The 10,649-nt window shown below is 36.2% G+C and overlaps 2 protein-coding genes across 5 annotated transcripts in view; one reads left to right on the top strand and one right to left on the bottom strand.

Moving 5' to 3' along the window:
• The window catches only part of srgap2 (SLIT-ROBO Rho GTPase activating protein 2), a 136,663-nt gene extending 134,474 nt beyond the window's left edge, over positions 1 to 2,189 (bottom strand). Inside the window, exons 1-2 of the mRNA XM_016551340.1 lie at positions 2,091 to 2,189; positions 715 to 1,163 (exon numbers count right to left, since the gene is read on the bottom strand). Of these exons, the coding sequence (XP_016406826.1) occupies positions 715 to 781 (67 nt within the window). The 5' untranslated portion in view covers positions 782 to 1,163; positions 2,091 to 2,189. The remainder of the gene's footprint in view (positions 1 to 714; positions 1,164 to 2,090) is intronic.
• Positions 2,190 to 3,197: 1,008 nt separating this feature from the next.
• On the top strand, positions 3,198 to 6,584 carry LOC107739302 (protein FAM72A-like). Of its 4 annotated transcripts, XM_016551383.1 has the most exons (6): positions 3,198 to 3,345; positions 3,699 to 3,892; positions 4,001 to 4,078; positions 4,713 to 4,837; positions 5,665 to 5,793; positions 6,001 to 6,584. In XM_016551383.1, the coding sequence occupies exons 2-5, from the start codon at positions 3,747 to 3,749 to the stop codon at positions 5,757 to 5,759; spliced, it is 444 nt and encodes a 147-aa protein (XP_016406869.1). In that variant the 5' UTR covers positions 3,198 to 3,345; positions 3,699 to 3,746; the 3' UTR covers positions 5,760 to 5,793; positions 6,001 to 6,584. The 4 variants fall into 4 exon arrangements, with proteins under 4 accessions (XP_016406869.1, XP_016406867.1, XP_016406868.1 ...); XM_016551381.1 differs by having other exon boundaries at positions 5,665 to 6,584; XM_016551382.1 differs by having other exon boundaries at positions 3,665 to 3,892; positions 5,665 to 6,584.
• Positions 6,585 to 10,649: the final 4,065 nt, after the last annotated feature.

The following is a 10,649-nucleotide window of genomic DNA, read 5'->3' as shown; positions in this document are numbered from 1 at the left end:
GGACACTAATGAATGATGCGCATCAGAGGGGATTTAGAAGGGGGTATACGCAAAGCCGACTGATGAAGAAGTGGGTATACGCCGTATACCTGCGTATACCCTCCACTACACCACTGGGTTACAGCCATAACCGAACTGTCCCCGAGCATCACACCTTTACTTCAGTCACGCTTAGTAGGAGCCAAGGCACAACAGTTCTCGGTCAGATAAAATTCAAAACGGCTTTAAACGTGTTGCTTAAGTCCCTGACCTACTGTAAAACATCTATGTCAGCAAACCTGACATGTTTAAAAAATCAATAGGTTGAACACAGCACCACACCAGCTCGCAGGGCAAAAGAAAACGCCCTGCCTTGTCTATACGTACAACCTACACAAGCTGACTGAAGGGAAAAATACAGAAAAACAGCACAAACGTCACATAAATAACATATTTAATAGCAAAACCCAGTTTGAGTTAGTATCTATTGACAATATCGCTTCTCACACAGGCGACTGACTGACCGACCGATCGCACATCTATCATTCCGGACACATTGCCACATGTGGAGAAGAGCTAGCATTGTTTCTCACATAGTCAAATAAATAGCGTTTTTCTTCGGTAATACGACTGCGTTTGCACCACTTGCACTCATACATATACACTGTAACCTATCCAACAAGAAACACAATGGTAGCCGTGTAGGAAAGCACATTAGCGACACAATTCACTTACCTTTAACTTGCGTTTCATATTCAGCTATAATCTCCTTGTCCTTTCGGAATTTAGCCGGAGACGTCATATTGATCTAATCGAAATAAGTCCTGTCACAGCGAGAAACACCGCGGAACAAACGCCTCTTCGCCTTCGCCCGCACTTCGTCCACAGATATCCAGTGATTTTGTAGGAATGGAAAGGAGTGGATGGGTATTGTCTCCTGCCGATGATCAATCACGCCGCATTATTAGCTGGAGCTGCCGTTGGCTTCCTAGGTCGAATATGTCCGTGACCGCACGCGAGGAATGAAGCAAAAAAGAAGAGTTTCATCCCACCGTTCACTCACACAGGATACGAGCGACCAGACGCAGCGCCTTCAAAAGTTTCAGCCTTCCTCCAGCGGTCAGACGTGTGAGTGAGGCTAGTCTTCTCGGGGCAGGATGAAGGCATGGATTCCCAGCATCACACTGCACACAAACAATCAGGGCAGAGAAAAGTTCACTGGATCAGATTTCTAAAGGCTACTTCCTTCCAGTAAACTTCCTCAAACTATTTTCGCTTTCTTTCATTTGTTTAAAACAGACGTTCAACCTCATCAAAGCACCTCTTTACAATGTTTAAGGTATGAAAACTATAATATGACGCCTAATGTGGACACGAAAACTGATATTATTCTGGTATTTGACAATATTTAGTACTCCGTGATAAAAAAAAACAAGCATAACAATCTATGTGTCTGGTGCATGAAAAACTGGTTTATGAAATCATTAATAATGCACGTGTAATATACTGATTAGTCCGTTTTTGTCATTTGCATGAGAAAGTAGTGGTAAATTGTATTGAGATTATTTTCTGACATTTCTAACATTCCTCAAAGATACTTGATACATAACAATATGGCTTCAATTAAAAAACACATAATTTCAACCCAAAGTGTGGAGAATCATTCTGACATGCTGCCAATTATGATTTTATATCTAAGATGATCAAAGAAAATTCAAATGTCCAATCCTGACAACATAACTGTTGCCATAGGATAAGAAACCCCTAAAACAAATGTATCCAGTATATTGGACACATAGAAAAGATAAGGTTAAAGAGTACTTTAACGCTGTCATAAATAGTAAAACGCGTTTAAATAGAGGCTGCCAATCTTGAAGACTGCAGGGTCGTTGGGGACTATAAATCACCAGTCCTAAAATGAAAGAGGCTATGAGCATCAAGAGGGAGTTTGTCGAGTAACGTGATGTGAAAAGCAGAGGCCCCTGGTGACTCTGAATAGTTCAGGGCTCTCTTTATGGAGATTCCTGCATTTCATCCGGACGATTGCGGAGGTTTCTCGTGCCTAACGCACCCCATCATATACTGCTCAATTGAATCTATCAGCCACTTACCTTAAAAGGCGATTTCCATGTTTAAAATCGAGTTTCATTTACCAGATTTCTCCCTCAAGACTTACTGTTACGCTTTTCTCTGAATTTTCCCAAACTCAAACCCCGCCTCTTTTCATGGAAGAGAAAGAACAACCCCCCCTCTATTGTCATTGGTCACAATGGTCACAGCACACGAACACGACATGAGTCTATCAAATTGCCAAAAGATAGATTTCTGAGGCATTAATACTATTTTAGGCCTATCTCATAATACCATTGCATGCCGGATATTTTAAAGGCTTGAGTGAATTAAATCACTTTAAACATTCACAAACTGCAATTTTAAATCCGTTTTTACTGTTGGTTTATTTTTTCCTTTTAATTTATGTCGTCCTTGTCTTCATAATAAAAATTTAATAATCATCAGAAATGATTTTTGTCGATGCATTTTTCTTGCAGTTCTCTTTTTTTCTAGCGATGTCTGATTCGTGAAGGAATCCTTGCGAGTCGGATCTTTTCAATGAATCAGTTGAATCGGTTCACAAACCCGGTCTGAACAATTCTTCGTTTACAACAAGTTAAGTGAAAATTATGTTTTGCTTAAAAGGAGATGAGAATTTGTACGCTCGTCGGATGTGAGAAAAAATACTTTTCATAAGATGCACTTGTGTATCCTCGCTCAAAGCTAAATGTATTAATGAATCATTTTTGTTTGAGGTTTTAGTTACTTTGTGATTTTATGAGCAGATTTGCTGCAACAAACTGGAACGCATGGCATCACAATAAACATCCTTAATAATAATATTTAATCAAAATAAACGTAATATACAACAATATGTGCCTACAAATGGCATTTTTGGGACATGCAATCTACCACAATGGGATGTCACGGACCACATGATGATGATAGAATCACAGAACCGCTTTTGAACCAGTTTTTTTAAACAACTCGTTCAAAAGAACCGATTTGTATAATCGAGTCGGACTTCCCCTCCCTAGTGGTTTTGTGGTTTGCGGAAAGTCACTGCAACCAATCACCCAAGGAATTTGAGCTGACCAATCATGTGTGAGATATGGTAATTTGGAACCAATCAACGTTAGAGATCGGAGTGTTTGAAAATCATTCAGGAAGTGTATATCCGCTTTGACGCGGACGTAAACAAACGTAGCTAAGCAATCTAAGCCTTGCTGTAACTATTGAGAGATTGTACCATAGTACAATGTGTTTCTCTGCCGCCTAGATCTAGCACGATCGGATATCCAGTAACGTTACCAGGTAAGAATGGTTTTATGGCATGCTTAGTAAAAATAAATAAATAATAATAGTCCATATTTTAGTTAGCTAGCTAGCTGTCTAATAATAAGAAAAGTACAGCTTTTCCATATTCTAACAGAAGTGTAAAACGAGCAGGAATTACTGTGATTTATATCCACAATGTTAATTTGAGGGGCTTTTCCGTTTTTGTGATCAACAGACTCTAACTTGGAGTTACTGCAAACGTAATACAGGTGCAAACAGGCTAGAGCTAGCTAGCTAGACAGGTGCAGGTCGTTTCAGTCAGACTGTTAAACATCTGCTGTGTCCTTCACTGTAGGTGCTGACTCGATGTTATCGTTTTAAAACAACAGGACCCGGCGTTTTTTAGGAGCTTTATTTGAGAAGATCTCAACTCAACAATGTCTACTTCAAATTTCAAGAATAAGTGTGTGACGCAAGTCAACTGTATATACTGTGACAGTCTGCTGTGTATGAGAGGGATGAAAGCAGTACTTTTGGCTGACACGGAAATAGAGTTGTTCTCAACCGACATACCACCAAATAGGTGAGGCTTCCGTGATCAGATTTCACACATATATAATCATGATCATCATATTCTTTGTTTAATGCCTAATATAAACATAAACGAGTCTGTGTTGTTTTCCCCATATAGGGCAGTTGATTTTGTGGCCAGCTGCTATTCCACTGAAAGCTGCAAATGCAAATTAAGAGACATTGCTTGTTTAAAATGGTAAAGAGGTCTCTATAATTACTATCACTACTATCACTTAGTTTTTACTCATAATGTTTGGAATCTGAAAAAAATATGTATAACAAATATTATAATATACACTATTGTTCAAAAATTTGGGGTAAGATTTTTTTAATTAATATTTTTGTTCAGCAAGGATGCATTAATTGTATCAAAAGTCACAAAGTTATATATAATATTATAAAATATTTTTATTTCATGTAAATATAATTTTGCCTTCTATTCATCAGAAAAATTCCTGAAAAAAGTGTTTCCACAAAAAAAAATAAAAAATAGCCAGCACAAAAGTTTTCAACTTTGATAATAAGAAATGTTTATTGACCAATAAATCAGCATATTAGAATAATTTCGGACACTTAAGATTGGAATAATGACTTCTGAAAATTCAGCTTTACCATTTCACATTAAAAATATTACCAACCTTAAACTTTTGAATGGTAGTATATTATCTTTTTTTATTTACACTGCAGCATTTAGACTCGTAGGCTGGCATCAAATGTGTTTTGGTATTGTCCAGTCCATTGTTAACACTGCTGTTCTGTTTCATTGTGTCTCACAAAGCATTTGAATCAGATGTTTTTGACTGTCTCTCTGGCTCTTTCTGCCCATTCAGTGGGAATGTTGTGGGATATCACGTGGTGGCCCCATGCAAGCCCTGTTTGCTGTCCTGCAACAATGGTCATTTTTGGATGTTCAACAGTGAGGCTGTGTCCACCATCAACAGACTGGATGCAACAGGTTTGAGACGTCTGGTGCAAAAACACTGTCTATGCCCACTACTTATGTTCAGACAGCTTTTGCGTACCATTGTTTCAGTGATTATCTGCTCATAGCCATCAAAAAAAGATCCTATATAAGCACCCATAGATTGTAACAGACTTTAACATGGAATTTTAAAACATATTATATATATATATATATATATATATATATACATGTATAATTCTGCTTGAAGAGCAGTAGCATCTAGGTTCTTTCTTCTTACTTGCATTCTTCTTTATAATTTTATCATGACTGATTGAAACCCAGACAAAAAGCACCTTCTGTTTTTCACAAGTATGAGCCATTTCTTGTGTACTTAAGAGAAAATTAAGCTTAACTAGACATGCACTACTGTTAAAAAGTTTGGGGCCAGTAAGTGTTTTTTTTAATTTTTTAAGTTACAATGTATATTTTTTCTTCCCGCTTCTTTGAATAAATTTTGGGGGCTGATAGTGTTTTTTTTTTTTTTTTTTTTTTTTTTTTTTAAGTTGATCAAAAGTGACAGTAAAGAAATGTATAGTATTTTCGAAAGTTTTAAAAAATGCTGTTCTTTTGATCTTTTCTGCAGAAAATATTAAGCAGCAAAACAGTTTTCAACATTGATAATAAGAAATAGTTCTTGAGCAGCAAATCAGCATATTAGAATGATTTCTGAAGGATCATGTGACACTGAAGACTGGAGTAATGGCTGTTAACGGTTCTTACAGACCCCAAAACTTTTGAATGGTAGTGTAACAATTGCATTTCGGACATGTGTTAAAAATGCTTCAAACATAAATAATACAAGTCTGTCTCTTTCATAGGGCAGAACCTGCTGCTGTGGGGAGATCTTCCAGAACTGGAGGGCAGTGATGACGAGAGCCTGGACTGTCTCTCAGAAGAAGAGTACCTCCGATAGAAACACGCATGTCTAAAGGAAGTAGACTCTGACGGTAGCGAAAAAGTTTACTTTCACTCACATAAATCTCTGTTTAAAGCACATTGTCTTCTCTTTAGCTGACTGGGAATAGGCAAAAGGAAAAAAAAAAAAAAACCATCCCAGCTTGATTTATATGCATTTTCTTTCTGCATCCTCTCACTTTAGTTTAAGCATTTCAGAGGGCCATTACCAAAAAATGTTTCTGTTTTCTTTGCCTTAGGGTTGCAGTAGCACAAAACATGATGATTGGATTTAAAGATTTATGATGTTATCCTCATATGTCTTTATTCAGCATTCACAAATGGTTCAAGACTGTTCAAGAAGATTAACAGCAGTGTTACTTTGAGGTGTTAATAGAGTTTATTTGCTCCGGTACGAATGCAGTTTTTGGAAGGCAGCCAAATGGCCACCCAGCTAACAATTTCTTTCCTAGATAGATAGATAGATAGATAGATAGATAGATAGATTAGGATTAACAATCATGCAAAATTGTATGCTGGTTCCACAAGTCTAGGTGATTTTATAGGACAAAAATGACTGACATTTACCATGTTTTAATGGTTTACCAGTATATTTGTCCATTTTTAATTGAATGTCACATATTGTCCCTCGAAGATGGATATCAATTGATACATGTATCCTAAACAAGGCATAATCTTGTCTTTCATCCGATTATTTAGATTATTTACATTTTGCTCTTTTCATGGCTTTGACATTTGAAGTGGCACAAAATGATTTGGTAGCCTTGAGTAGAGTAGTTAGGTCTCAGCTCAGTGACATTTGGCATTTGAACAACTTTGATTTTAACATTTTTTTTATGGTACTTTGCTTTGGCACACTCTTTTCAATTAATGCGGTTTCATGATTTTTTTTTTTAATAGTTTAAAATTTGTTCTTTCTGTACTCCAGTTATGTTTCAATATTTGTCACCAGGGCAATCATGAAAAGAAATGACAGAAACAAATCTGCACTTAATTACTGTAAATTCTACATGACACTCTGTGACATACTGGACAAAGCATTTTTAAGCTTTTTGATTTTTTTTACACGGAGGTAACAAAATGATTTGCATCCTCTTCCGTTTTAATTTACAAAGACATGATATAGTCAGTCAGTAGCAGTTTTTTCACAATCCTTTTTACCATTTCACTGTGTGATGATCATTTTTAAATATTAAAAAAATATGAAGGCTATTATGCCCCACTGTAAATGTCTTAGCGTGACATTTTATGTCATGTTGTATTAAAGGTTGCATTTTCAGTAAAAATAACAGCAAAAAGAATAAACAACCACTATTGTGATAGCTTTCAGGTGTAGCATTTTTAGGGGTTGGCCTTTTATGCCTTGAAGCGATCTTTAGTATGCATTTATGACCAAAATGAAACAATGAAAAATATGTTTTGCATTTTAACTTATTAACAGAAGATTTATTTGATTTAAGTTATCTGTGTTTTGAATGTATTTATTAACAGACATGAGGCTGTATTTATACTGACATGATTTCATTTGCGCCATGTGAGGATGAGGAAAAAAAATAATTTGTATACTTTTGATCTGCACTGACAATATTTTGTTGGTTTAAACTTTGGGTTATTTTGTATGCTGAATGTCTTGATATTAAACCTTTTAATGTGGATATGCCTGTGTACATTTCCTTTATTCACCAAAGGTCAATACTGTCATTTTTAATTGTTTTAAAATGTTAATCCTTATGAATTGATATACATTGCGTGTCAGATCAAAACCTACACTATTGTTCATAGGTTTGGGGTTGGTAAGTTTAGCTACAATGCTAACACAGATGCAGAGCTATTTTGCTGGAATGGCATAAACTCTAAAGCAATATCTTCAATATTTCTCTGATTCACCTCTGAGAGTGGCTAGACATAAAAGATATGCCTACAGTAAGCGAGACCCACAATTCACTAGAATCCAGAGAAAGCAACAATATGTGACCCTGGACCACAAAACCAGACTTAAGTCTACGAAAAATTGACCCTTATGACTGGTTTTGTGGTCCAGGGTCACATATACATATATTATCAGCAGGAAGGTTAACAAATAGAAACAAAACAGTCAAATCATATAACATATTTTAAATCATATAAAAGAACATATTTCATTAAACCACATATGTGCATATTGTACAAAGATTCACATTTCAGCAGAACTATGACACAAAGCAGCAACTATGAAAGAATTCATTTGAATAAACAAGGCTGGAATGACCCAGATTTGAATCCAAATAAAAACCAGTATGACTTGAACATTGCAGTTCACAGACATTCTCCATTAAATTTAGGCTAATGTAGTGACGTTTGGAAGTTTAAATTAAGAAATAAATCAAAATTTCAAGGTAGGATAATTTCTTAAAGGAGACGTTTGTATAAAAAAAAAATATTTGCTGGAATATTTATTCTCCCATTGGCCATCCAAGATGTAGATGAGTTTGTTTCTTCATCAGAACAGATTTGGACTTGCTCACCAGTGGATCTTCTGCAGTGAATGGGTGCCGTCAGAATGAGAGTCCAAACTGCTGATAAAAATATCACAATAATCCACACGACTCCAGTCCATCAATTAAAGGGATAGTTCACCCAAAAATTAAAACTTGCTGTTAATTTTCTCACCCTCAGGCCATCCAAGATGTAGGTGACTTTTTTTCTTCAGTAGTACAGTAAAGAAGATTTTTAGCTGAAACTGTGGCCTTGGTGATTCATAAAAGTCAGTGGCTGCCCGTTTTTGAGAGAGAAAAAAAGGGAACACAAAATTAATACCCTTGGCTCCTGACGATATATTGAGGAGTTATGAAGCGAAATGATCGGTCTGTGCAAGAAACTGAACATTATTTACAACATTATTACCTGTAATCCATAGTCTCAGGCAAACGGAGTGATGTCCGGTTAGTGAACGAATCATTCTTTTGAAACGGTTCTGTTTGGTAAACTAGCTGAGCCAGATGTACAAATCGACAGAACCATCTGAAACAGTTCACGGCTCGAGCAGCACAAGTTCGTTTTAATGATGGCTTTATTACAGCTTTTCACAGACTGGAGTCATGTTGTGGATTATTGTGATGTTTTTATCAGCTGTTTGGACTCTCATTCTGACGGCACCCATTAGCTGCAGAGGATCCACTGGTGAGTAAGTGATGTAATGCTACATTTTTCCAGATATGTTGCAATGAGGAAACAAACTCATCTTGGATAGCCTAAAAAAAATCATTCCTTTAAGAAGTTTATATAGGTAAATACTGCATTTGAAATGTCAAAATATTTGATCTGTCTCTCAGCATATCAGGCCAAAATCCATGACCATAATCTCAAATGAGCAAATATGTTGTTCACAGCTTGACACAGCTTGAACAACATTTTTCAGTATTTCAGGCCTATCTATCAAAACTTTGTCTTTATAAACACACTTCCACTCCTCAACAAATAAATGACGCTTGTCCCTAATCCAGCTGCTCTTTGTATGTGTGCACACCTCCTGACAAACGCAATGTTAAAACGCATAAACGTTAGAAATAATATATTGTTCAACATAATGATACCACACAAAATGTTTAGTCCTGCCACTTTCAGCAACCTGCTAATGGTTAAAATCACGTTGTCTCAGATTGTACAAATTCATACAAAATAGCACATTGTACAATACTTACACCTATTTATGAGCAACAAAAATAAGTGACAAACAATTTGAATTCTTTGAATGTTACACTAATGAAGTATGATTTGTGTTTTCATGCTATATTTTGAGATTTTTGTTTGTTTATTTGTTTAAGTCCAGTGTTGAAAGAACTATAATGTTATTGAACATTTTATTGGTAACTTTGAGATAACTTTGACTGAACCTGATCGAACATACAAAGAAGAGTAAACATTGGCCTTTATCCCATATATTTGTTGCAAATAGAGATTCAGCAATCATGGCTAATTTAGCATGCAGTGTCACCTCAACATGTAGGCTACAATCAGAATACCTACTAAATAAATTTTTTTTGGGTGTGTGAAAGTAGGGGCTATATTGCTACATTGTCAGTCACTGACAGGGCCTGTCAATCTTCAAGAATGTCTGAGAGTCGAGAGTCACCTAAAGAATAGTGGACCTGAAAAGGTCTGTCAGTGTTTGTGAGAAATGGCTGATTTTGAATGGAGTGTTGTCCACAGGGAGATCAAGAATGTCTGTGAAAGGTCAAAACCAGCCCGGGGTAGTCCCATGTGGTTGCCGCAAGCCTCCTTCGTCGAATCCGCAGGCCTCCGCTCACTCAAGGCCGCCTTGTGTGACACTGTGTTTCGTTGTGAAAGCGAAACTACTTTGTATAAAGAATTTGCCACTGACGATTCAAACACGAGTTTTGAGCAGTTGTAGAGTAGCGCTTGTTGTTTGTCATTTCACAGATCACAAATGCAGACATGGTTTTATGTTTACGCGGCGCGATGCAAAGCGTAAAAAGACAGTATAAGTCATTATAATCCGTAATTATGTCCCCACTGGATCCTTATGCTATATATATATATATATATATATATATATATATATATATATCATATATATATATATATATCATATATATTTATATATCAGTGGCATGCGGTGGTGTTTTTATAGTATTTATACCTCTCTTGCACTTATCTATCATTTTTTGAATATGGACTTTAAAAGTAAGTTTAGTGTCGAACCATACCCCTAAATACCTTATGACCCTTTCTTGCATGACTGACTGTCCATACAGTTTGATATCTAGTATAGGGTTTATCTGCTTTTTAGTGAAACATATATATTGCGTCTTTTCCACAGATAAACGAAAGCCCCACTCATATGACCATTTTCCAACCTGATCTATTGCTTTCTGCATTCTTGACTCCA

The sequence above is a fragment of the Sinocyclocheilus rhinocerous genome, unplaced genomic scaffold, assembly GCF_001515625.1.
Source record: "Sinocyclocheilus rhinocerous isolate Xijiao unplaced genomic scaffold, SAMN03320098_v1.1 scaffold14, whole genome shotgun sequence".
In the NCBI taxonomy this organism is placed as follows: Eukaryota; Metazoa; Chordata; class Actinopteri; order Cypriniformes; family Cyprinidae; genus Sinocyclocheilus; species Sinocyclocheilus rhinocerous.
The sequence above is the reverse complement of the archived record's forward strand: the minus strand, read 5'-3'. Positions and strand labels throughout refer to the sequence as shown.

Coding starts and splice junctions, on each gene's coding strand:
- LOC107739302 (XM_016551383.1), top strand. CDS start 3,747: ATGTCTACTTCAAATTTCAAGAATAAGTGTGTGACGCAAGTCAACTGT. Junction 3,893..4,000: donor ACCGACATACCACCAAATAG/GTGAGGCTTCCG, acceptor TTCCCCATATAG/GGCAGTTGATTTTGTGGCCA. Junction 4,838..5,664: donor CAACAGACTGGATGCAACAG/GTTTGAGACGTC, acceptor TCTCTTTCATAG/GGCAGAACCTGCTGCTGTGG.